The sequence below is a fragment of the Mobula hypostoma genome, chromosome 9, assembly GCF_963921235.1.
Source record: "Mobula hypostoma chromosome 9, sMobHyp1.1, whole genome shotgun sequence".
In the NCBI taxonomy this organism is placed as follows: Eukaryota; Metazoa; Chordata; class Chondrichthyes; order Myliobatiformes; family Myliobatidae; genus Mobula; species Mobula hypostoma.
The window spans coordinates 134,973,726-135,001,275 of NC_086105.1; the positions used below are offsets into that span (position 1 = coordinate 134,973,726).

Below are 27,550 nucleotides of genomic sequence, written 5' to 3' on the forward strand. Positions count from 1 at the left end.
TTATCCTCAACACTGTTTTCCCACACACTCCATGGAATATATCCTAATAGTTTTAATCTTCTTGGTCTCCACCTTGAATATATTCAAAGACTCCCCAGCTGTGATTAAAATTAGTCATTGCCTTCAGAAGATTCCCCTCTCCGTCTTAAATAGATTACTCCTCTTTCTGAAACTGGTCTATATTCCATTACATCCAACCTACCATTTCCACCACCCTTTAGAATCTTAAATGTTTCAAGAAATTTGTTTTTCTTTCATCCTAATTCCAGGGTATGCTCAGTCTTTATGTTAACCCTAAATTCCAAGAAATATCAACATGACTCTTATTTTGATTGCTTTCAATGCAGGTATATCTTTGCTTAAATATAGAGCCCAAAACTGTCCTTGTTGTATTCAGTGCCCTGTGAAATTTGAATTAAATGTTCCTTTTTTTTTAAAAAAAAAGTTTGCATGCATAAGGATGAAGGGTAACATTTAATTAGATTTGCTAATCACTATATTTGCTTGCTAACAAATATTTTGTTCCCAGACAACAGATTCTGTATGATTGTATTTCCATTTTTTCCCCTTCCTAAATTGATAAACCTCAATTTTGTGTGGATAAATATTATTTGATGTGTTGTAATCTTGGATTATTTTAAAACTGCATGTTTGGTGCTTGTGAATTGTTTGCTTTTAGAATATTTCAATAATTGGACTGATCTTTATTGGAAACTATATGGAAAATATGTAAAGTAATTTGCAACCCAAGCTCATATCTTGAATATTGAAATGGTATTTTGTATATCTGGTAGCAGCAACTACAATATTAATTACTCCTATCATAACTTGAGTATTGGTGCAACCATTTTCTTTTAATTTGTTAATTTCTGTGTTGGAAATGGGGTGTGAAATATTCCATCTGGTTGCATTAGGGTCTTAGCAAACTCTTGAGCATTGAAATAATATGCAAATATAAATACCTGCTCTGTGTGACCGTCCACGTGCCCTTATTTGCTGAGGACTGCCGATGGCAAAAGCACGGTACTGCAATATTAATGGTGACGTGAGACTTCAGATGCTGGAATCTGGAGCAACAAAGGATGTGCTGGAGGGACTGAGGATGAGACTGCATCTATGGCATTTTAACCGTTTGCTGTGTGGGGCAATATTGTGCAGATGTTGCCTGACATGGAGTTTTTCCATCATTTGTTGCAGCATTTAATTGATATTTATTTCGGTCTTCATAAAGTAGGTAACAAGGTTTTGAATGGGCAAACAAAGTAAGCAAATCATTCCAAACTGAAGTGATTTAGAGCTGTTGTAATTACTTCAAAAATTTATGAATTCCCATAACAAACTTAGTATATTTATGAGCCATTATGACTGAAAAATCATAAGAACATGCTTTTGTTTGGTTGGTGGCAAGATACACTATTGATCTGTGAAAATTATTCTAGTTAATACACTTTTGGTTTGTTTTGTCATGAATTTTAGTCTTTTTTTAAAAAAAAAGTAAATCTGACAGTGGAACTATTTTTCCAGCTACTGGACAATGTGGAGAATAAAATGAAAGGAACCTGTGTAGAGGGGACTATTCCAAAATTATTCAGAGGAAAAATGGTGGTAAGTGCTTTTTGAATTACTTGCTTAAAGTTTACATTGTTTGTTAATATCAAGTCAAAAAGAATTTCAGGATGTATATTGTATACACTTCTCTGACATTAAATGTACCTTTGAAACCAATAAAGATTTTTATTTTTCTTTTTGAAGTCATATATTCAATGCAAGCATGTGGAGTATCGATCTGAGAGAATAGAAGATTACTATGATATTCAACTCAGTATAAAAGGAAAGAAAAATAGTGAGTACAACTATTATTTGTATCTTTAACTGTTTCGAATTGTAGCAAATTTACCAGCCTCTTGCTTTTTCACAGTATTTGAATCTTTCAAAGATTATGTGGCAGTGGAGCAGCTGGATGGGGATAACAAATACGATGCTGGAGAGCATGGTTTACAGGTACGTTTCTGGTACTGATGAGTGGTATCACAGCATCAGTCATTTTAGTAAATATTTAGCAATGGGATATAGTTGTATTGAGACACCATGTTAAATATATGCATTAATTTGAATACAAGTTCTGTCACATTAACAATCTGTTTTATTTTAAGCCAAGTTTCATTCACTGCTTAATAGCATTTCCAGTTTTCAGCCTGAACTGGAATCATAGGAACATGCTTCCATTTGAAATGTTTAGTTGGTGGCAAGATACACTATCAATCTGTAAAACTTGGTCTAGTTTCAATTACCAAAGCTTACCTCCTGTACTTCAGATTGACTTCTATCAGTTTTCATACCAAATAAAACTAGAGCCGAATAATTAACTGTGACACTACTGCAGTGTTAACTGCTTTCCCCCTTCATCTTTTTAATTCTGATATTTGCCCTCCTCCCTTCAAGTCCTGGTGAAGAGTCTCAGCCCAATGTGGCAAACTTTTATTTCCCTCCAAAGATGCTGTTTGACCCGCAGAGTTTCACAGTATTTTGTATGTTGCTCAATATGTCCAGCATCTGCAGAATCTCTTGTCCATTTGATCATCTTTTATTGAGTCTTGTCAAGGCAAATTCAGTTAATTCCCCAATTCCAAAAGTTTCCTTTCTTTAATCTTTTATTGTTGCAAACCTGTTGCAGTGGTTGACTCATATCTAACTTTGCTATCTGCAGTCACTCCAAAATTTGTAAAGGGCAGTTTTTCTTTAAAAGTAGAAATTCTGGAGTACATCTGGTGAAATCATTACTAGGGTCCAATATGTGTCCGTATGTTGACCTTACTGTGCACCTGATGCATCACTCTGTACTTGTCCTAAAGGGCATTTGATCTTGCGTGTATATGCTAATATTTATTTACTGTTTACAGGATGCAGAAAAAGGTGTGAAATTTCTTACTTTTCCACCAGTATTGCATCTTCAGCTTATGCGTTTCATGTATGACCCACAGACTGATCAGAATATTAAAATAAATGACAGGTAAGCATTTTTTGGGGGGGGAGCATTATGCCTTGACATTGGAAAATCTATTTCAAATTAAAATGGTACAGTTCCATTGAATACAATTCAAATATGAATTTTGGGTTCAGTGGGCTTCTCTACTTTGTTGCAACATGATGGCTAAATATAGTTTGTTTTAGGTCTGTCCAAGTTGTCATGTACAGTGGAAAATGAGTGCAGAACATTGTTTTAAGCAGTCTCAGTGCAATTAGTTTTAGATTCTAAATTGTACATGCATACTACTTTCTGCAGTTTTCAAGTTTAGTGTTCATGTTAACACCTGTAGTGGAGTAACTAAACCACTGCAAAATAGCTGGTGCATTTTCTTTCAAGTGCTCATGACAGCAGCCAAAGAGATTGTATACCAGGGCTCTACATTGAAACTTCACCACTAATGTTTTATGACAGATGTAGCACAACTGCTCCTCATTGCCTTCCTTGCATATAAGGAAAGTCAGATACATTAGATTGAGGTTATGAAAGAATCTGGACAGAAATTGTATTAACCTTAGTAAATTATTTATGCAGCCCTTTGAGTCTTTGGTAAATGATTGGGGTTTCTACTGTTAGAACTGTACTTTGTGTGATTGAGATGCATTTGTAATCAATTTTATATTAGAAATCTATTTATGGCTAAGTATGGAGAAAATAAAAAAGAATTGGCCAGGGAAATTTGGATCTGTAACATTGATGTATTTATTTCAGAATAATATGCTATGTGATACTGGTAAAATTTCTTGAAGGATGACAGTTGTTATCTAAGTTTGTTTAGGAAATGATTTGTAGTTATTACAAATATGAAACCTGCTTGCCTTTTGTTAGTGAGATGTGAAAAAGTAAGCCTATTTTCAAGTGCAAGGAAGTCCCATTTCATCAAGTTCAACTTCAGAATGCCTATCTAGCTGATTAATTTTTAAATGATGACTGATGAGCAGCGATTAATGTAGTGAATTTTGTTTTTAAATTCATTTTGGGGATTTGGGCATCATTGACGAAATCAATGTTTACTGTACATCTCTAATTGCTTTTGGGAAGATGGTAGTGAGCCATTGCAATTATCCTGGTGAGGATCATCCCACAGTGCCCTTGAGTAGGCAGTTGTGGGGTATTAAAAACGAAGAACCGGTAAGGTATTTTGGTGTCAGGATAGTGCCTAATTAAACTACCGACCAGTGGATCTATGGGATGTGAGAGCAAACTAGATCAGCCAGAGGGAACCCATGCATCACAGTGAGAATGTGCAAACACCACACAGGACCAAAGGTTAGGATTGAACCTAAAAGGCAGCTGTTCAATTCACTTTACATGAGCTACACTATAAAATGAGCAGTTTTCTCTTTCCAAAAACAGCTTCTCGTGTTTTTTCCAGATTTGAATTTCCTGAACATTTGCCCTTGGATGAGTTCCTTCAGAAACCTGACCCAAAGGATTCTGCTAATTACATACTACATGCAGTGCTGGTGCACAGTGGGGATAATCATGGTGGACATTATGTAGTCTACCTCAACCCGAAGGGTGATGGAAAAGTGAGTATGTTTTAACAAAAAGTGTGGCATCTGTGCATGATGGGTGTACTATTTTTAAAAAGCTGCAGTAATATGTTGAATTTGTGGGTGATCAAAACTTGTATTTGAGCATAGTTTATCCTTGTGTTTATTTACTAGAAATCTATACAAAGTAAATTTATTTTCATAGAACATGCTGTATATGTTACCATATACAGGCCTAAGATTAGGTTTTGTGGGCATACACAGTAAATCCAAGAAACACAATAGAATCAATGAAAACCGCAACCAATGTGCAATAGACAAACTGCAAACACAGCAGAAAAAATAATAGAAAATAATAAATAATCAAAAACATGAGATGAAGTGTCCTTGAATGTGAGTCCATAGGTTATGAGAATATTTCAATGATGGGGCAAGTGAACTTGTCCCCTTTAGTTCAAGAGCCCGAGAAGCAAGCATGACCTGGGTGGAGATGGGTGCTGCTTTCCTGCAACAGCACTCCATGTAGATGTGCTCAGTGATAGGGAGGGTTTTACCCATGATGACTGGGCTGTATTCACTCCTTTTATAGAAAATGGAAAATCAGAGGCATTGTTGGTGTTTCCATGCCAGACTGTGATGCAAATAGTCAGTATACTCTTAACCACACATTTATAGAAGTTTGTTAAAGTTTTAGATGTTGAATCTTTTCAAACTTCTGTGGAAGTAGAGGCACTTCCTCTGCATAATTGCACTTGCGTGCTGGGCCCAGCACAGATCCTCTGAAATAACGCCAAAGAATTTAAAGATGCTGACCCTCTTCACCTCTGATTTTCAGTTGTGTGATGCTGCATCAGAACAGAAATAAAAACCTTTGTATATGAAGTCCCAGAGAAGGGCAGGAGGAGTTGGAAGTAGACCAGCATAGTAGTTAGGGTAACGCTATTAACAGTGCGAGTAACCAGGGTTCATTTCCACTGCTGTCTGTAGGGAGTTCATATGTTCTCTTTATGACCACATGGGTTTCCTCCGAGTGCTCTGATTTTCTCCCCACTCTGAAGATGTACAACTTAGTGGGTTAATTGTTCACAAAGGTGTAACTGGGCAGCGCAGGCTTATTGAGCTGGAAGGGCGTGTTCTGTTTTTCTAACTAAATAATAAGTATTTGACTGGAGAGTAAGCAGAAAAGTAATGTTGTAACAAATTATAAACAAAGGTGGTGGTGATATGAAGATTCATATTTGGAGAAGAAAAATTGGGGTTAACCTTTCAGATTTTAAAAATCTGCTAGAAACTCGATTTGAAATTGAATCTAGTGTTAATTCCTGAAAGCATGGAAGTGGTTAATACGAAAATTAAATTCTGTTCCTTGGGTAAAATTGGGCCTTGCTGGAGTGGCCCAAAAGGACATTGTCAGAAGTGGCAAACACCTGGAAGCTCAGGTCATCTTTACAGCTAACAGCTATTCCCTAGAGCATTCATTCGCTCTGTGTTTGTTAACACCATGTAGAAGAGACTGTAAAATGAGCACACCTTCAGAAGAGGTGCAAATGAATCCTGGGTTCATCTGCGAAATGTGTTTATGTTCTTGAATGATGGAATGGAAGGAGGCAACAAAGCAAGAGTTATTACCTCCCAGTTGCATGGGAAGGTTCAGTGAGAATGGGAGATGTTAATGAGGATGGAAGCACAAAGTAGAGCATCCTGGAGAGAAATATCCTTTGGAAATGTTACAAGGCAATGGAATGTCTAGTGGCAGCATACTGAAAAGATTTTTTTTTTAAATTATAGATTAGCTTTATTGTCACATGTACATCGAAACAAAAGTGCAACTTCTTTGGTGTGTCAACGGCCAAAAGAGGGAGCATGTGCTGGGGCAACTCATGTACGTCGCCATGCTTCTGGCGCCTACATATCCTGCCCACATCATACGAACTATAACTTGCAAGTCTTTAGAATGTGGAAGAAAATCGGAGCAGTAGGAGAAAAACCCATGCAGTCACAGAGAAGATATTCAGATTTCTTACAGGCAGCGGCTGGAATTGAACCTTGAACTCTGAGCTGTAAAGCGTTGTACTAACCACTATGCTACTGAGAAGATCATAGATTTGCAAAGTAGGCTTACACTTGCATGGGAGGAGTGAGAATGCAAGAGTAATAAGCGCTAAGCTGGATACAAAACCTTTTCCAGCTTTTTTCTCCTATCTGACCAGTTCCAACGAAAGGTAGTTCATCTGAAACATTAACCCTGTTGTGCTCACTGTGGTTACTGCAGAGTCTGAGTACTTCCAGCTTTATTTCCAACATTCAGAATCTGGAGCAACTATACTTCATTAGGAGTTTGAAGAGATTTGGTATATCAACAAATACACTCAAGAGCTTGTATAGGTGTGTCATTGAGAGCATTCTGATAGGCTGCATCACTGTCTGGTATGGGAGGGCTACTGCACAGGACTGAAAGAAGCTGCAGAGGGTGGTAAAATTAGTCAGCTCCATCTTGGGTACTAGCCTACAAAGTACTCAGGACATCTTCAAGGAGCAGTGTCTCAGAAAGGCAACATCTATTATTAGGGATCTCCAGCACCTAGGGCATGCCCTTTTCTCACTGTTACCATCAGGTAAGAAGTACTGAAGCCTTGAAGGCACACACTCAACGATTCAGGAACAGCTTTTTCCCCTCTGCTCTCTGATTCCTAAATGAACATTGAATCTGTGAGCACTACCTCACTTTTTTACTGTAATTTGTTTTCTGCACAATTTTTAATCTATACAATATATGTCTACTGTGATTTACTTATTGATTATTTTCTTTCTTCTATATTATGTATTGCATTAAGCTGCTGCTGCTAAGTTAACAATTTTCACAACACATGGTGATAATAAACCTGATTCCGATTGTTTTACTTTTGTAGTTTTGAGTTTCACTGCTATTTTTCACCCTCTTCCCTGTTTTCATTCTTGTCTTGCTTTCATATCTGGTGAAAAGTTACTGACTTGAAATGTTTACTTTGTTTTCTCTACACAAATGTTGCCTGATCTGTTGAATATTTCCATAATTTTTTTATATCTGAGTATCAGCAATCACCTTAGAGCATTTTAGTTAATTTGAAGAAATAACTTTAATGATCTGTTTTAATTAAACTTATAACTTGTCTTGGGCTAAAATTAGACATTTGTTTTTCTCGAGTGGTGTAAATTCGATGACGACGTTGTATCAAGGTGTACAAAAGAAGAAGCAATTGAACACAACTATGGGGGTCATGATGACGACTTGTCTGTGCGACATTGCACTAATGCCTACATGTTAGTGTACATCAGGGAATCAAAACTAAGTAAGTAAAATTATTTGCTCCTTGAAATGCCTTCTGTGGTCCTAGGTTTAGTATACCTTTCAGTGCGCATATTTACCAGCAGACTTAAGCCATCTATTCTCAGACCTAAGACGTGAAGTCCTGTCGTGTATATGCAGTGGGACTGGCCAAGTTAAAGTATAGTTACCCAGTTAATCTACGCGGGTAATATAAAGCTTTGGGCTGCTCATTTATGTAACCCTAAGGTTTGACATATATGACAAATTCTACACGAGGGCTTGGAAAGCAAATCTCTTCCAATGTTGTGTACATAGTTTTCTTTGACAGAATTGTTAAATCTGTCTTTACAAGTGGAATTAGGAGTCAAATCCAAAGAAAAGTATGCTCTGGCTATTATTTACAATTGTTATCAATAAATTCAGTTTAATTTGGAATATTTGCAAATTCACTTATTTGCCTGCAAAATAATGAAGTTGCTGGCTGTAAAGTACTTTGAGTCATATTTGGAGTGCAGAGGGCTTGTATTGTACTTGTATTATTATGAATATCTATCCTGATATTGTAAGCTTGAGATAATTCATGAGAACACAGATATTCAAACAATTGTGTTTACAGGTGAAGTGTTACAAGCAGTCACAGACCACAACATTCCACAACAACTGGTTGAGCGTCTTCAAGAAGAAAAGAGAGTAGAGGCTCAGAAGAGAAAGGAAAGGCAAGAGGCACACCTCTACATGCAAGTGCAGGTATAACTGCGTTCATAGATCAGTTTACTCCATGATAGCACAAACATAGAACATAGAAAACCTACAGCACAATACAGGCTCTTCAGCCCATGATGCTGTGCTGAACGTAAGACCGTAAGATATAGGAGCAGAAATGGACCATTTTGCCCATCGAGTCTGCTCTGCCATTCAATTATGGGCTGATCTAATTCTTCCAGTCATCCCCACTCCCCTGCTTTCACCCCATACCCATATCCAAATCATTGGCATACATCGTAAAAAGCAGCAGTCCCAACACCAACCCCTGTGGAACTCCATGTACTTTAGAAATTGCCTAGGGTTACCCATAGCCCTTATTTTTCTAAGCTCCATGTACTTATCCAGGAGTTTTAAAAGACCCTATGGTATCAACCTCCACCATCACACTCGCCACCCTCTGCGTATTAAGAAAAAAAACATCTGCCCTTGACATCTCCTCTGTACCTACTTCCAAGCACCTTAAAGCTGTGCCCTCTCATGTTAGCCATTTCAGCCCCGGGAAAAAGCCTCTGACTATCTACACAAGCAATGCCTCTCATCTTGTACACCTCTATCAGGTCACCTCTCATCCTTCCTGATATGTCTATCAACACTATGCTCAAGTGTGCAGAATTTGTCTCTGAACTCAAGAAGTTGACCAATGTACCTGAAAATTAAATGTGGAATAAATCCAGACTAGATTCTTTTAGCTCTATGCTGCTTTGATGTCAGTGGATGTTGTTTACTTGGATCTTAAGAAGGCATTTGACAAATGCCATACACAAAGCTATTGAAGATAAGAGCCCATGGTATTACAGGAAAGATCTAGCACAGACAGAACTTTGGCTGACTGGCAGGAGACAAATAGTGGGATTCAAGGTGACCTTTCCTGGTTGGCTGCCAGTAACTAGTGGTGTTCCACAGGGGTCAGTATTGGGACCGCTTCTTTTCACGTTACGTCAATGATTTGGATGACGGAATTGATGGTTTTGTGGCCATGTTTACAGGTGATACAGTGATAGGTGAAGGGGCAGGTAGTGTTGAGGACACAGAGCCTGCAGAAGGTCTTGGATTGGGATAATGAGTAAAGAAGTGGCAGATGGAATATAGTGTTGCGAAATATATGGTCATGCTCTTCAGTGGAAAGATTAAAGGACCAAGCTGGTTTCTAAACAGAAAATTCAAAAATCAGTATTATAGAGGGACTTGCAGTTATTGTGTAGGATTCCCTACAGGTTAACTTGCAGGTTGAGGTAGTAATAAGCAAATGCAATTTAGCATTCACTTCAAGAGGACTAGAATATAAGAGCAAGGATGTAATGCCAAGGCTTTATAAGGCACCGATGAAGCCTCACTTGGAGCATTGTGAGTAGTTTTGGCCTCTTATCTCATAAAAGTTGTTGTGGCATTGGAGTGTGCCTAGAGGTGGTTCACGAGAATGATTCTGGGACTGAAAGTGTTATCGTTTGGGGAGTGTTTTGATGCCTCTGGGCATGTACTTGCTGGAGTTTAGAAGAATGAGGGAAAACTTATTGAAAGGTCCATATAGAGTGGATGCAGAGAGGATGATTCCTATGGTGGCTGAGTCCAAGACCAGAGGGTACAGCCTCAGAATAGAGGGACATTTATTTGGAGCAGTTGATGAAGAGTTTCTTTAGCCAGAGGGTGGTGAATCTGTACAGTTCATTGCCATAGACGGCTGTGGAGGCCAAATCATTGAGTATATTAAAGCAGAGGCTGTTATGTTTGTGATTAGTCAGGATGTCAGAGGTTATGGGGAAAAGGCAAGAGGTTGGGGGGATAATAAATGATGGTGCAGACTCAATGGGCCAAAATGGCCTAATTCTGGCTATGTCTTGGTCTTAAGGTCTTTTGTTGCCCTTCAGACTGTTTTACTTTTTACTTGTACACTTTCCAGATGAATAAAATTCACTTTCATTTTTAAATAATTGCTAATTCCATCTTTGCCCCACAATTACTTGAAAGCTACTCAAATCTTTTATCCTCATGTGAAAATTAGAGGAGTGGCATTGTCTTTTGTCCCTTTTTTTGGTTGTATTTAAAGTTTCCCTTTTTTGTTTACCACTTCATTGGTTTCTTTTGTCTGATTTCCTGTGACAGAAGACTGGGATGCTGTTCAGCTTTTCAGCAGTACATGAAATAAACATTATGACCACTACTTAATCTATTTCTAATCTAACCTTTCCAGATTTACTTTATCCAGATTTCCATGAGAACTAAATTTTCACAAGCTTGTCTCACTTCCATTCTCTTGACGTGTTTGCTCTGATGTCTGCTTTGTACTTGATCCTTGTCACCTTTGCACAAGACAAAGCTGAAACAGCTACTTTATTTAGTCCTCTGCCCAGAATTTATTTTAAACCATCTGCATCCAATTTCGTTTGTTAAAATCACATTTAAAATTTCAAGAAATGAAGTGACTGAGATGAAGAAAAATACGCAGTATGACTGTGCAGCTAATTCCAACATTTTATTTCAGATAGTAACAGAAGACCAGTTCTGTGGACATCAGGGTAACGATATGTATGATGAAGAAAAAGTGAAATACACAGTGTTCAAAGTCCTCAAAAACTCCACACTTGCAGAATTTGTTCAGAATTTATCACAAACAATGGTGAGTATTTCAGTAGGAGCTGTCCTTGATAGTGTAAATCAATCAGTTTTGCTGTTATTTGCCTCATTATCATTTTGTTATGCTTTTGGTACTTCCCTGGATTACAGCTGAGGGTACCAGAACTGGCAAGTTGATCATTTCAGTTCTACTTTGGATGCCCTGCCTTCAGCTACGGGATGTTAAATCCTTGAATTCATTCCTTAAAATTCTGTATTATTTTCACACAAGTGTTTTTTTAAGAGCGGCACATGCGGTCTTTTGTCCAAATATTTATTTATATTACCTCTTTCAAAAAAAAAATGCTACCAGAAGTTGGATCGGATTCTGGTACTTGGGATACGAGTGATAATGGGGTAGAAAATTAAATTACTTAAATCATTTTGGAGAGAGTAACTGACTTGCATGATGACGTTCAATTATTTGTAAATTATAATCCAAGAAACATTAATGAGTTGGTGGTATGGATGTTGATATGGTATACAGGAACTGAGATGCTCTAGTTTTAGATGGAGCTTTTGTTTGACTAATAAATGGAGTGCAGATTAAGGAGTACTTTGTTTTCGATATCATTGAGCTTACTGAGCGGCTGTCAGCTACATTTATTTAAGCAAATGGGAAATATTCTGTGGGACCTTTGACTTGTAGATATTAGAGCAAAGTTGTGTATTAAAATGTGAATCACTTGGTGCCTTTCCCAAGACTTTCATCCAGTATATTATCCTTTCTATTAATTAGGGTTATCCACAGGAACAGATACGGTTATGGCCAATGCAAGCCCGGAGTAATGGAACTAAGAGACCAGCAATGTTGGATTATGAAGCAGATAGCAACAAAACTGTAAGTGTGTGTTCCCATATGCCATAGTTGTATTTCACTTTATTTTATTCCTCAAATCCTAAATATAAACTGAAGATTTGGCCGCCTTAAGTCTCCAGTTTATGTAAAAACCTTAACATAAACTGGATGTAAAAAAAAAAAGCTGTCTAGTTTGCGTTAGAAATATAGACCTTTATTTTCTCTTGTTGAAAAGTAATATTGTCAGGCTGTTACCGTAATTTTTCCGAACTTTAGGTGGCACACTGGTACAGCTCTTAGTGCCAGAGATTCTGGTTCAGTTCTACCTTGGATGCTGTGTGAAGTTCTCCCTGAGAAGTGGGTTGTGGTTGGTTGGTTAATTAGCCACTCCATGTTGCTCTTAGTGTGTTGGTGAGTGGCAGAATTTGGAGGGATAAATGTAAATTAATAGCTGAAGGTCACTGTAGATTGAGCCAAAATGGGCCTGTTTTTGTGGCACGGTTTCACGGAGCTTTTACAGATGGCCTTTTAAGTGCTACATAGCTGAGATTCAATTAACTACTTAGATGTCGTGTACTTCAGATCCATTATCTGTTGCAGGAAAAAAACACATTTCTCACAGTTAAAATTTGGAGAGATGACTTGTAAGCCATCTCTAGTCAATTGTTAGCAACAATGAATGAAGAGGCAACCTATAAAGTCGGGCAGAAAACGAGGGAGATGGGTCTGCAAGTATCCAGGATAAAGTTACATTATCACTTAAGCTGGGCTGTAAATTTACAGTGGTGCACTACTTTTTAATGAAAATAAAATGCAGGTGTTCAGCTTCAAAAGTTCAAAGTAAATTTATGATTGAAGTATGTATATGCCATCGTATACTAGAGATTAATTTTCTTAAATTCACAGTAGAACAAAAACACAATAGAATCAATGGGAAAAACTGCCCACAATGAGAAACAAACAATGTGCAAAAGATGACAAACTGCAAATATAGATAGATGATACTGAGAACATGAATAATACCGTAGAAAGAATGGTTTATGTTTTAGGCTTTGAAATGATTTGTTTCATCACAGATGCTGATTGTCTTTAGGAGGATTTCATGCACTTTCTTGCACTAATTCTGATTGAGTGTTCATTATAAATAACTATCCAACATTTATCAGAAGCCACCTGCTTTGTATATACTGTATATTCTGCTTGGCATGTTGTCCATTCAATCAATATAGTTTGCATTTTAAATCATTTCAGTGTAGAAAAAGTTTTCGTTTGATTTTTAAAACATTGTAACACAAAGTCAATTTTTGAGTTAAATGTGTTCTCATAACCAAAATTTGATTTCCCTTAGATGATTGAATTGAGTGATAATGACAACCCATGGACAATATTTCTAGAAACAGTAGATCCAGAGTTAGCAGCCAGTGGAGCAACATTGCCTAAATTTGATAAAGATCGTAAGTCCATGTTAATGTATTCTTATGTTGATTTGTGATTATAGACAGCAGTTAAATTTTTTGATTTTGTCATTAAAGGCAGCACTACTCTGGGCAGTTTAGGCGCTGTGATGCTAGAAAATACGCTGCATCGTGTGATATTATGTGAATCCATGTCACATCAGGTTGAAAACAAACTCAGTTAATTTATTTACTGTTTTGCCACACAAATAATAACATACTCGCACATGTGTTTTGTGAGTGCAAATTTTATTCTATAACTCAAATTTTAGGCTAGTGATTTGTGACCTCTAGGGGGGAATTTGTGTAACTCAAGATTTTAACACAGGGATTGTCTGTACTTAGTTGGAGACAGCTGTTAAAGATTACAGGTTACCTTTGTCACATGTACATCAAAAGCATGCAGTGAAATGTGTAGTTTGCGTTAGTGACCAACACAATATGCTGGGATCAGCCTGCAAGTGTTACCATCTATCTGCTGTCAATAAAGGATGCCACTTTCTAACCTAACCTGTATGTCTTTGGAATGAGGGAAGAAACTGGAGCATTCAGAGGAAACCCATGTGATAACAGAGGAATTGGGAATTGAATCCCAATCTTCAGATCAGTCACTGGTGCTATAAAGTGTTGTGCTGCCATGCAACCATGCTGCCACCATGGTACGGTATTAGCATTAGGAGTAAATGACACGATGTAATAGGAGCATGAGTAGGCCACTTAGCCCCATAAACTTACCCCATCATTCAGTACTATCATGGCTAAACTGCTGTCCTCACTGTTTTCCCCATAACCCTCAGTTCCTCTTTCAAATCTCTAACTAGCACTACTTTATTTCTTGTTATTTATTAGTCTTGTTCTTGAGTGGTCCGACACAGAATGTAGCCATATGCAGCAGGAGCAGAATGCCACTTGGTTGTAAACTTTTACTTCCTTTCATGTCATTGCTTCTTGCGAACAATAACGTCGATAATACCATAAAACAATTTTTTTTTTCCAGATGATGTGATGTTGTTTTTGAAGATGTATGACCCCAAAACTAGGAGTTTAAATTACTGTGGACATATCTACACACCTATATCGTGTAAAATCCGTAAGTTCCCAATTGATATTGCAAATATTAATTTTGAAAGTATTCTAAATAATAACTTGTGCACTATTTTATGCAGGTGATTTACTGCCGATCATGTGTGAGAGAGCAGGGTTTCCGCAAGGAACTAGTCTTATCCTCTATGAGGTATGATGAACATAACAAACATTAAAATAGTTTTGAAATATTTGATTAAAGCCATAGCATTGCTGTATGAATCTAACTTCAGATGTCTCTTTTGGGAATTAGTAAATCAAAAGATGGATGATTCAAATACTAAATGATCCTCACACGTTGGACTACTTTTGCACTTCTACTCAGGAAACAGCCTGTGTTTGATGTCTAGTGTGAGAAAGATGTAAATACATTCAAACAATGTAGATGAGTTAAATGTTTAACAGTAAAACGTGTTGAGCTATTTATTAAATAAGTAACAAACTTATTTTCCATGTTTTTTTCAGAAATACAAAATTCTCTTTTTTAAATCTGGAATAAATTTTTATTTGATATCTGTTGAACAATGTGGCTTTTATAATTATGGCAACAGATAAATGTAACAATTTATGATATTTTTTAAAATCTGCTTTAATTCACTTATTCTGTCTTTACTTTAGGAAGTAAAACCCAATTTAACTGAGAGAATTCAAGATTATGAGGTGTCCCTTGATAAAGCACTTGATGAACTCATGGATGGTGATATTATAGTATTTCAGAAGTAAGTAATGTTTTTGAGTTAACTAAGGGGTCTAACTCGTCAGGTTATGTTTTGGTCTGATGAGTACTTTATTAACTTGTGGGATGGTAGGGCCTGAAATCCTTGAAAATTGATTGGGGTAACAGCAGTAGTGATTGCAAATGTACACAACTGTATGAAGCTGTTCTAATTAGCTCTGCTATCGAAATTCATCAGAAGTAATTTCATTGCATTCATTTTAAATAATTCTTTAAAAATTTAAGGGATTTTTATGCAAAAAAAAGTTTCCTTGCCTTTATATATTTTTAAATCCTATTGGAGCAAGCCAAATGACCTTCTTGACCTGCCTGCTCAACCTTTGTTTATAATTGTGTTCTAATTTTCCACCCACCCATTTGGTGCTGGATAACAATAGGGCAATTTTGGTTTGTAATTTGTTTACTATACAGTATTTATCATTTAATGGAGTAAGATGCAACAGGCTGTTTTCATTACAGTGTACTTCCCAAAAGCCTATTTGTGCAGGATTTTACCAGGTGGAAAGCATCTAGTCTTAGCCAGGTGTACTGTCAAAATTGGCCTTGATGTGCTTCCCAACAATATAACTGAAATGTATTTAGAATGGGAATCCAGGCTGATTTCCACCCCACCCCAACCCCTGGAACTTCATGTTAATTGAAGTGCCTCCACTCCTGTTCAATTCTTGGCAGGTGTTTTGTGTATGGGCCAAGATTTAGACTGGGGTTTCATGTTTTTAAACATGGTTCTGGCAGTAATTTCTTATTCTTCAGGCCATCAAGTGAGCTTTGTGCTTGTGTGCTTGATTTCTGAGATTATACAACACAGAAGCAGGCCGTTTGCCTCAGAGTGATTATGTGCACAGACCCCATTTCCACGTGTTTTCCTACAACCCAGGGGCAATTTACATTTGTCGTTTAAACAACTTGCATGCCTGTGCTATCTGGGTGGAAACCGGATTACTGGGGCAAGCTACACTGTCTCATGAAGAATGGGCAGGCTCCATGCAGACAGCAACCAAAGTCAGAATCAAACCCAAATCTCTGGAGCTATGAGACAGCTGCAATGACTACTGTGCTACTATGCCACCGTGATATATTGATTGCACTACAGTTTGACTCTAGAGTTCTCATCTGACTCTGGATTTTTTTTCTATCTGCAGCCCTTTTCAGCTCTCTGAGATTAGCAATTAGTATTGATGTGGTTTGAGCTGGGGGAAGCATTTTTTTTGTATAGCACTGCAATGGATTGCTGCATTTCATCAAAACTTATATGTTCTAGTTAAAGTCTACAGTGGTGCTACCTACAGTTTGGTTTTCTCTTAAACTATAAAGGAAATGAAAACACAACTGTAATCAGTGACACTGGATACTTGTAACTATTTGATTTCTTTCCAATTTGGTGGCTCAAAGCATATTCCACCTTATTTTTCCAGTATTTTGCAGGTATCAAAATTTGCTACCCCAGCTCAAAATGTAATCCGCCCTGCAGACGCACAAAACATCAGTGTGAGTTACTGCTCAATTGTGACAGGCTCCAGACCTCAGCTTGCTTCCACATTGGGTAATGAAATTGCCTAGCCTTTGCATGTTTATCCTTACGATTGGCAAGAGGTGCTATTCAATGTTGGAAAGCCAAAAATTATAGCTAGCAAGTCAAGCATTCAACAGTTGTGTTATTGATGTACGCTTGGATGTTGCACACATTCTGTTACTGTGTTTTTAAGCCTAGCTGTACAACAAAAACATCAAGGACAGTGTCATTCATTATTTTTAGTTAGATATGTGGCCACCACACATGACGTGTAATATTGGTTTTTCAATTAAAATATTGCATGCTTATAAGTTACTTCCTTTTGACTTGTAATGTGCTGGAACATGGATACTAGAGGGCAGTAATAAAGTTCCAAGATATTGTTTAAATAAATTCTTTGAGAAATCTCAAAACTTTTTTTTAGGATGTTATGTTCTGCCATTTTAAAAGTAAATAGTTGACAACACAAGTTTTTATGGCAAGGGATTATGTTGATCTTCAGTGTATTTTTGAAAATCTTGACATAATGTGGGTAGAATTATTTCTCTATTTGCACATCAGCTTACATTTCTTATCTGCTGGAGTTAGATGTTTGTGGTGGCTGGTCATTGGGTTACTTGCCAAAAGTCTGCATCTCCAGTGATTTCCCCCCCAGCGTTTTCCAGTGGAAACAAATGGAAGAATGGTCAGAATTGGCCTATCACTCCAGCCTACAAGTTTCAACTGAGCCTAGTGAATAGTAGCAACCTGAAGTTGTTCCCCTCTGCCGAATGTTTTTCTTGTGCTATAATTTTCATAATTTTACTTCTAATTTACCTTCTAGCTATCATGCTCATCCAATTCCTTTATTTTCTGTTCATCCCTACTCCTTGAATCTTAGCTTATCTTTATATCTTCCTCCTTAAATTGGGCACTTTTCTAATAAGAGGAATAAATAGAACTGATCATTTGATATTGATTAGCATTCTTCTGAGCAGGGAAGCAGAATTATCATAAAGTCTGCTGGACAAGTGTTATGCTAAATTCTGGAGTCTTGGATTTAGAGCTACAATCCCAAAATATGTGATCATCATTAGCGAAGAGATGAGGGTATGCCCTGCTGTATATTTTTAAAGTTTCTGATGTGGAAAATGAGCCAATTGTTGGCTTACCAGGGAATGGAGGGATGTACTGCTTGGCTAAATAGGTGTAAGTGGATATAAAGATTCAACAGAATTAATATTTGCTTTGTGACCACTTCAAGCAACATTTGAGTACAGGATTCCCCCGCTATCCGAAAGTAGAGTGTTCCTATGAAACCTTTCGTAAGCCGAAATGGCGTAAAGTGAAGAAGCAATTACCATTAATTTATATGGGAAAATTTTTTGAGCGTTCCCAGACCCAAAAAAAGTAACCTGCCAAATCATACCAAATAGCACATAAAACCTGAAGTAACACTGACATATAGTAAAAGCAGGAATTATATGATAAATACACAGCCTGTATAAAGTAGAAATAATGTATATACAGTGTAGATTCACTTACCAGGATCGGCAAGTTATAGCCAAAACCCAATTTGTAGGGAAAAAATCGGTGCGTACACCTACCCGCGCAAGGCTTCACGGTCATGGTAGTCTTTCTTAGGGTAAACACAAGTTTAAAGCGGGCCCTGGCGCCGTTTCTTGAACCTTGCTTCACAGAGAGGTAAGCTCCCAGGGAAGGAGCTTGGTGGCGCTGCTCGGGGCGCGAGCTACCTCTATAACGGCTTGCTGCAAAACAAACGCTGAACGCTATTTTCGTTTTTGGTAAAAGTGAAAATCCTCGTTCGGTTAACGAAAATGGGTACTAACATAGGTCTTTTGTAAAAGCAAAGTGGCGTAAAGCGAACGTTCGTAAAGCAGGGGACACCTGTATAGTCGAATAGAGTTTGTACTCAGCAATTTTAACACTTTCCAATTAGAGTTAATGGAATTTTCTCCCTTCTTCCCACGTCATTGAAGTTGTGAATATTATATCATAAAGAGTAAACTTTGATTGCATGGCAGGCACAAAACATAATTGAGTTCATGTTTGGAAGAATTGCTTGGCCATGTAGAGTCATTGAAATATTTTGACTGGTTTTCAGGGATGATCCAGAAAATGACTCCAGTGAGTTACCAACAGCAAAAGATTATTTTCGGGATCTCTACCATCGGGTTGATGTCATCTTTTGTGATAAGACTATTCCTAATGACCCAGGCTTTGTGGTCACTCTGTCTAATAGAATGAACTACTTTCAGGTATGAAAGTTTTGACATATGTTCACTTTAGGCTTAAATAGGTGTCGTAAAATTTAGGCTCAAGTGATATGAATTTGGCTACACTGAGCCAATACCAACAATTGCACCATCCATTTAAAGCGTTCTGAAGGTGGGCATTGAATATTTTACAACGCATGTAGATTATCTCTGGGTTTGGTGGTTATGTTTGCAACTAAACATTCCTATTACTTTAGCTTTGGTTTATCAGCTATATCAAAAAGCTGACCTTTTAAGTCTTAATACTGTTAAGTCAAATACTGCTTATTTGATAGCTGACATTTGTGTAATTCCTTTAATACAGTGAAATTTATTAGGGGCTTAAATGAGGGATTGTTTTACAAAATGTAATACACCAACTAAGGTGATTTCAAGTAAAGGGCAGAGCCCATAACCTTCAGGAATATAAAATGGATTATTTTAAAATGATCATTACTGTGTTGTTAAGACAAGGTCAGACACAGTTATTAGACATTCCAGAGATAATGGAATGAGTAGAACATTGGAATAGTTAAGATGAGAGAGCAGCAAATGAAATGCTGGAATAGAGCTTGTCAACATTATGATGTAGTACATATTTTGCTGATGGGGCCCCAAATGCAGTCACCCAGTTTCAGAACATCATTGCGAGTCATCCTCAAAGTAGTGTTCTAGGCTAACCATGCTTGACATTTAACTTCACTTCAGAAGTAGTGGGGGTTTGGTTGCAGAACATTCAAATCTGTTTGCAGCTTCTAGATAAGTGCAGCAAAATATGTTTCGGTGATTCTGAAGTAAGTACGAAGTGTCAGTTAATGACCATACCACAGAAGCGCCAGGCTATGACCATCGCCAATAAGTTCAGCTGCTTGGTCTTGATGTTCAGTGGCATTTTCCTATCTGCGTATCTCAAATTTTCTAGGAGGCACAATTGACCCAAAATTAAAATGAGCAGTCAGGTAATACGTTGGCTGCAAGAGCAAGTCAGTTGTTAGTATTGTGTGGATGTGACTTACCTCCTGATATCCAAGGCCTCTGTCATTTACAAGGCTTAAGCTGGTTGGTATGCTCTCCATTGCCTGTATGAATATTGTGCCAACAATACTGAAGAAGTTTGTGTGCCATCCAGAGCACGGTAACTGCAAGATGTATTCTTCACAAGATGCTCTGGGTCATTTGTCTTGAAGTTATTCTGGTAGCACTTCTGGAAAGCTCAACTTCAGTCAACTTCACTATCCTCTATTTGTGGGTTCCCTTCCAAGTCTTACATTGTGCTGATCTAGAAATGTACTGCTGGATATTCCTCATTGCTAGGTATAAATCCTAATGCTGCCAATCCAGTAGTAAAATGGGAGTGCCTTCACCAGATGACCACTGCCACCACATTGAGGGTAATTAGGGATGGGCAGTTAATGCTGACTTATGGTTAGAAATAGAACTTTCACTTTAAAGAGGTCTGCTCTTCTGTTCAGTGCTTCATTTCAAATGTCTTCATTCCATTATAGATGCTACCTTGCAATATCCATTTTTAATAAGTTGCTATTTATAACACCAGGTTTTAAATGTGCTTTCTTTTTGGTAGGTTGCCAAGACTGTTGCTCAGCGACTAAATACTGACCCAATGTTGCTTCAATTCTTCAAGTCTCAAGGGTAAGACTACATAATTTCATTGCTGAAATCCTTTTTGTATATTTGTGCATATTTCCTAACTTAAACAACAGTGAACTCTTAAGTAATCTGTAACCTTTGAAGATGTAACAAGATGCAGAAGGGATGTGGTCTTGCCATACTTGATCGGCTGTGGCTGCTGCTGATGTAGCATGCCTTTTTAATTAAGGGAACTTCTACTGTTGTTTTGTGAAGTAATTCTTTGCTCACTGAAGATAAGAGTAAAGAGTGATTACAGCAGGGATTAGAGTTGAAAAATTGTATGCCCAGAACAAAAGTGAGGTGTCCCCTGCCTTTTTTTCCATGCAATTGACCATGTGTTAGTTTATTTGTCTTGTGTTCTGCAACCAATATTTGAAGTAACCAGTCCTTTTGGCATGATGCTCTTGCTTTAACAGATTTCCAGAAATTAAAGAATTTTATTGTTAAAGTTACAGGGATGGCCCTGGTAATCCTCTTAGACATAATTATGAAGGCACACTTAGAGATCTGCTGCAGTTCTTCAAGCCAAGGCAACCAAAGAAACTCTATTATCAACAGGTATGTTTGATTATCTGCAGGATTAATAACATGTTCAAAAAGTTTGGGTAAACTTTTGTTTAGAATTATCAATAAATTTGTTGATATCACTTCTCATGATCATCTATCACTGTTCTAGTGCAGTTTTGCCAATATTTAACCTTTAGTAGCCTTGTCACTGTTGCCTGAAGAATATTTTAATCTTTAAATTTAAAGAAAATGGGATTCTATTGCAAGTTTATGTGGAGTTCTTTTGTATTTGTGATATGAAAATGCAAAGAGGTATGAATGTTATGTTTTGGACGGTAGCCAGTGTTTTAAGTGAACTTTAACAAAAAGGTCTTTTTCAGCTTGTTATACCCAATTGTTTTGGGTATAGATGATGTAAAATGCCTCCTAAATCATCCTGGCAGGTTGTTTCTAAGGAGAACAAGTTGTTCCTTTCTAATCGCACTATTAAAACTATCTAATTCTAGAATCAATTTGATCTTGTCTACAGCCTTGCTGGATTTTTTGCATTTTCCCTTAAATTATAAGATTCACCAGTTACAACTAAACAAGGGTTTTACAAACATTCATTGTGACTTCTTGCTCTTTTGCTGAACTATTTCTGAAAAGTACAGTTACTCCAGATCTGCTTTTAGAATTCTAGTTTCTTGTAAGTTTTTTTCCCATTTTCTGCTTCATTTCTCTGTATTAGGTTTAACAAGAAAGTACTCTTGTTCCACCAGCTTGTTTTTTTCCTTGAATATATTACTATACACTCAGTTCATCAAGTTTTTTCATTTATATATTCGGAAATTCTACTTTGTACATCTGAGTCCAGATATATATTTTTAAAAAGTAGTGGTTCTAACATGGTGGGGGTTGGTGGAATACTATAATTTCTTTCTCTCAGTACAATCCCTTTGCTACTACTGTTCACTGTTAATGTGTCAATCCTATTCTTGCTTCTGCAGCCCTTTTCAGTACATAACCCTTCAGCCAGATGACAAATCTATTATGTGATACTTTACCAAATGTAGTTTTGGAGCACAACCACCTCACAGCTTTTTCCTCAGCAGCCTCTCTACAAAGTTTTTATTAGCCCATATTGAGAATATGGAACAGTAAACTAAAGCATGCTTAAATGAGAAAATATTCCTTTTTTTGGCTCAATAAATCTCGCAAAATTGCTGCATGGCAGCTTAATGTTTGAAACATATTACTGCATATTTTATTGCAGATAAATTTCTTACTGGCCTGGAACATGGAATTAATCTATTTTAGTAGTATCCGTGAACTTGAAAGTTCCTAAAATCGCGCTCAAGTTATTTGCTTATTCTGTAATTAGAGTATGTAGTGCGATTAAAGGGTTGTAAAAACAAATTGTTGTCAGAACAATTTTAATCCCGAAAGAGAAAAAAGGTGCCCTTAAAGAGATTGTTTTCATGTGAAGTTGCTGCGTTTTGATTAGAAGTTTCAAGTGGCTGTAAAATGCTTCAATCTGGCAATATCTGTTGCTGAGATTGAAACTGGTCACACCTGCAGTTATTTTTTTCCACTTTGTTTTAAATTTTATACTCTTCTAGCACTATAATAAAATCTTGTTTCCTGATCTTAGTTGAAAATGAAGATCACAGATTTTGAAAACAGACGAAGTTTCAAGTGTATATGGCTCAACAGCAACTATAGGGAAGAGGTAAATATTTACTTCTGGGCTACATTTGAGATTGAATAGACATGTAGCTTAATGTTGCAAAATGGGTGACATTTTAACAAAATTGGGGAAAGCATTCTAAAAAGATGGCTTGCAGCTGTGCCTAGAGAATGTTCTCTAGGTTTTCTGCATTTTGGATATAGACCTGGACAACAGACTTTATTCAGTCTTGGTTTTTTATATTCTGTTCTTTTGCCTGATCTTCCTTGTCTTTTTGTATGCGTGAGTTGGGGATTGTTGATTGTGCTGCTGTTCTTTTCCTTCCTGGTTTCGTGGCTATCTGGAGAAGAAGAATTTCAGAATTATATGCTTTGATAATAAATGAACCTTTGAAAAAATTACTAACTTGAGTTGTGGAACATTTGTTTTTACGTATAAATGCCACTCTTACAGTTAAAGTTATTTTAGAAGCCTTTTTCTAGGTTCAATGTTCCTCATCCCTGTATATGACTCTTTGCCAGAAAGTTGAATCATAATATTTGACCATTGATAAGATTTGTATAATTTCATAATAAGTACCAAGGCAAGAAACGTGAGCAGGAGAGCATTCAGGCCATCTTCTATTCAATAGTGTTAACTTCCAAATAAACCTCATTTTTTGCCTTATCCCAATAGCGTATTAACACCAAAAAAACTTTTGATCTATGCCCTAAAAGGCCTCTTGATTAAGTATCTACTGACAAAGCAAATTTCAAAGATGTGTAATCTTAACACATTTCTCCTCACACCTCTAATGAGATTGGGTAAAGTCTGTTATTTCACATTTTCTTATTGCTGAAGAATGCTTTGCTGCTTTGTTAACTCTGGAACATTTTTTATAGTATACCTGCACCAGGATTTGTAAGCACAATGGTAAGATGAAAAGATGATCTTTCACTCATTTCCCATATGGTCTGTTAACACTAAAGATATGCCGTAAAGGTATGGGATCTCTATCGTTCTGAAAAATTGTGCTCCAGTACTTGTTTCTTTCATCGTATTATAATATTGTAAACTTATCCTTCAGGTGCTGCCAACATGTAGCCTAAGAATAAGGGTATCAATTTCACTGGAGTGATAAGATTGAGTAAATGGCCAATTTATTTTTGGCTTTCAGACTTGTATATTGTGATGTGAAAGTCAGCAACAAGCTGGAGGTCATATGCCAGTCTGAACCTGGATGCCTGTAGGACTTGGCAGTGTGACTATGGGACACAGTGCAGACATCAACTGAGAATTCTACCAGATGCACTTTGCATTCAGGTCCCCACCCTGTTGTTGGACTTGCCCAGTATACATGGCGTGACCCTATTCATCTGAATGATCATTGCTGTATTGGGAGAATCAGCCACAGGAAGTTGGCTCAGATTTTATATTTATTTTCTTGTATTCAAAAGTTTTACGAGAGTATTGATTTTTTTTTAACTTGAAATACTTTTCAAACTATGAAAATGTTTTTTGTACATGGGTCAGATTGGAACTGAAATCCATCAGGTGGTCAGGTGTGTCTGGCCAGTATAGTTGAGTCCACATAGTAACAAACAATATAGCCATAAGAATGCTGCTGGTAGCCTGTTGGGTTGTGCAGCTGTAAATAGGTTTAAACATTTGTTGATCATTATTTGGTTTTATTACAGGAGATAACACTATATCCTGATAAGCATGGTTGTGTTCGTGACTTACTGGAAGAATGTAAGAAAGCTGTAGAGTTGTCAGATAAAGGATCCAGTAAACTGAGGTAAGAATTGTGTAGTGATCACCTTGTTAATATAGCCAGTGTAAATTACTTAATAGTAAACTGTTTTGATATGTTGTTTTGTTATTTCTTGGTAATCCATATCACGAAATCAGTAGTCTTATTGTTTAATCCAAAAAAAATTCAGCGCATTTAACTTTTCAAGTAGTAGTATTACCTTCCTTCACATTCTGGTAATTTTCATATGGGTTAATGGCTGGACATTGATCTTAATTAACATATTTGCCTGAAGAAAGTAATGCTTAGATGCTAACTAATATTTACCAGATTGTTTTATACAATGAAAAACAAATTGTGTGCTTCAAAGGGTTTTGTATTGCTATCTAGTCGTTATTGATTCCTAGATAATATATGGTCAGATGTTCCTGGCTCAATTTCTGTAAACAATGCTAAAAATTTAGAGACAAGGTTTTTTTTTGCAATCAAAACAGGTCCATTTGAATGGATAATATATGGTTCTATCATATTTGAGCAGTCAAAAGAGAATTAAAAATTATTCTGCATTAACTTTAAGATAATTTGTATCTATTTTTGCTTTTACTTAGGCTACTGGAAATTGTAAGCTACAAAATAATTGGAGTCCATCAGGAAGATGAGCTGTTAGAATGTTTATCTCCAGCAACGAGCCGGACTTTCAGAATAGAGGTACATTATTTTAGTAAGACTGTTAATATACAATCTAACTTCAAAAAAAACTTTCTAATTAGTGTATTGATTTGACATTTCTCAGGAGGTTCCTCTAGATCAGGTAGAACTGGATAAAGAGAATGAGTTACTGATCCCAGTGGCACATTTTCACAAAGAAGTTTTTGGCACTTTTGGAATTCCATTCTTGTTGCGGATATGCCAGGTGAGCTGCCTCGTGTGTCAAACACTTAGGTATATCAATAGGATATCATCGGTTTATAAAAGTTCAATGTGAAATATTTGTGAGCATTTTGAGAAACTTTTTAACAATGTTTCTGAAGAGCAAGAGTTCACCTGTATTATACATTTTAGAGCGAACCATTCAGGGAGATCATGAAACGAATTCAAGGAATACTGGAAGTCCAAGAGAAGGAGTTTGAAAAAGTAAGTGCTTTGAATTTTGACCTTCTAATTCATTGTGGTAGTCGATAAGAGAAAGCAAATATTCTTGTTTCCAATTCATAATTGTTTAATAAATGCATTTACTGCTTTCTGCAAAAGAAGAGACATCAATAAATGCAACACACAAAATGCTGGAGTAACTCAGCAGGCCAGACAGCATCTGTGGAAAAGAGTACAGCGGGACTGGAGGGAAAAAAGCCAAGGAGAAGATTTTAAGAGTGGGGTGGGAAAGAAAAACACAAGGTGATAGGTGAAACCTGAAGGGGGAGAGATGAAGTAAAGAGCTGAGGTTGATTGGCGAAAGAGATAGAGCTGATAGAAGAGGACAGAGGCCATGGAAGAAAGAAAAGGAGGGAGGAGGAGCATTGGAGGGAGGCAATGGGCAGGCAAGGAGATGAGGTGAGATAGGGAAAAGCGGGGTGGGGAATGGTGACGGTTGGGCAGGGGAGGTCATTACCAGAAATTCGAGAAACCAATGTTGATGCCATCGGGTTGGAGGCTACCCTGACAGAATATAAGCTACTCTTCCTGCAACCTAAGTGTGGCCTCATTGCAACAGTAGGAGGAAGCCATGGATAGACATATCAGAATGGGAAGTGGAATTAAAATGGGTGGCCGCTGGGAGAATCCTGCCTGTTGGAGCGTAGTTGCTCAGTGACGCAGTCTCCCAATCACATCAGGTCTCACTGATACACAAGAAGCCACACCAGGAGCACTGGACACAATATATGATCCCAGCATGCTCACAAGTGGGGCCGCCTCACCTGGAAGGACTATTCAGGCCTTGAATGGTAGTGAGTGAGGAAGTGTAGGGGTAGGTGTAGATGAATGGACAAGGGAGTCGTGTTGGAAGCGATCCCTGTGGAAAGCAGGAAGTCGGGGGGAGGGAAAGAAGTGATTGGTGGTGGGATCCAGTTGGAGATGGTGGAAGTTGCAGAGAATTATGTGCTGGGTGCAGAGGCTGGTGGGATGGTAGGTGAGGACAAGAGGAACCGTGTCCCTAGTAGGGTGGCGGGAGGATGGGGTGAGAGCAGACATGCGTGAAATGGAAGAGATGCGGTTGAGGGCAGCATTGATGGTGGAGGAAGGGAAACCCCTATCTTTAAAGGACAGCATGTCCTTTGTTCTGGAATGAAAAGGAGAGAGCAGATGTGTCAAGGACGGAAGAACCATTCACCATACCTCTTTCCCTCTCTCACCTCATCTGCTTGCCCACCCATCGCCTCCCTCTGGTGCTCCTCCCCCCTTTTCTTTCCTTCTGTCCTCTTCTATCAAACTCCCCCTTCTCCTGCCCTGTGTCTCTTTCACCAGTCAACTTCCCAGCTCTTTGCTTCATCCCTCCTCCTTCAAGTTTCACCTGTCACCCCTGCCTTTTAAAGCTACTCAGCTTTATCCCTCACCTTTACTCACCTTCATCCCTCCTCCTTCAAGTTTCACTCTCCCACCCCTGCCTTTTAAAGCTACTCAGCTTTTTTTTTCTCTGGTCCTGCCAAAGGGTCTTCACCCGAAACATCGACTGTGCTCTTTTCTGTAGATGCTGCCTGCCTTGTTGAGTTTTTCCAGCATTTTGTATGTGTTGCTTGGATTTGGATTTACAGCATCTGCAGATTTTCTCTTGTTTGAGCAATAAATGCAATTGCATTTACTTTGCTTTGTTTAGAATTAATATTAAATATCAAATCTCTTTTTTAAAGTTCAAGTTTGCGATTGTGATGATGGGTCGGCAGCAGTACATAAATGAGGACGAGTATGAAATCAACCTGAAAGATTTTGAACCACAGCCCAGTGAGTAGCAAT

At 37.6% G+C, this 27,550-nt stretch overlaps 1 protein-coding gene across 6 annotated transcripts in view; it reads left to right on the forward strand.

Annotated features, from left to right (window-relative positions):
- Nucleotides 1–27,550, forward strand: part of usp7 (ubiquitin specific peptidase 7 (herpes virus-associated)) — a 77,225-nt gene that overhangs the window by 41,763 nt on the left and 7,912 nt on the right. For 4 of the 6 annotated variants that reach the window (XM_063059222.1, XM_063059221.1, XM_063059223.1 and 1 more), the window contains 22 exons: nucleotides 1,525–1,605; nucleotides 1,753–1,843; nucleotides 1,919–2,001; nucleotides 2,901–3,010; nucleotides 4,401–4,557; nucleotides 7,706–7,850; nucleotides 8,445–8,575; nucleotides 11,073–11,207; nucleotides 11,943–12,044; nucleotides 13,351–13,456; nucleotides 14,454–14,546; nucleotides 14,623–14,690; nucleotides 15,158–15,258; nucleotides 18,893–19,046; nucleotides 20,626–20,693; nucleotides 21,143–21,251; nucleotides 22,834–22,911; nucleotides 24,546–24,646; nucleotides 25,210–25,309; nucleotides 25,395–25,514; nucleotides 25,664–25,735; nucleotides 27,448–27,538. In XM_063059222.1, the coding sequence (XP_062915292.1) occupies nucleotides 1,525–1,605; nucleotides 1,753–1,843; nucleotides 1,919–2,001; nucleotides 2,901–3,010; nucleotides 4,401–4,557; nucleotides 7,706–7,850; nucleotides 8,445–8,575; nucleotides 11,073–11,207; nucleotides 11,943–12,044; nucleotides 13,351–13,456; nucleotides 14,454–14,546; nucleotides 14,623–14,690; nucleotides 15,158–15,258; nucleotides 18,893–19,046; nucleotides 20,626–20,693; nucleotides 21,143–21,251; nucleotides 22,834–22,911; nucleotides 24,546–24,646; nucleotides 25,210–25,309; nucleotides 25,395–25,514; nucleotides 25,664–25,735; nucleotides 27,448–27,538 (2,296 nt within the window). The remainder of the gene's footprint in view (nucleotides 1–1,524; nucleotides 1,606–1,752; nucleotides 1,844–1,918; nucleotides 2,002–2,900; nucleotides 3,011–4,400; nucleotides 4,558–7,705; nucleotides 7,851–8,444; nucleotides 8,576–11,072; nucleotides 11,208–11,942; nucleotides 12,045–13,350; nucleotides 13,457–14,453; nucleotides 14,547–14,622; nucleotides 14,691–15,157; nucleotides 15,259–18,892; nucleotides 19,047–20,625; nucleotides 20,694–21,142; nucleotides 21,252–22,833; nucleotides 22,912–24,545; nucleotides 24,647–25,209; nucleotides 25,310–25,394; nucleotides 25,515–25,663; nucleotides 25,736–27,447; nucleotides 27,539–27,550) is intronic. The other 2 variants (XM_063059224.1, XM_063059226.1) reach the window with 1 other exon arrangement.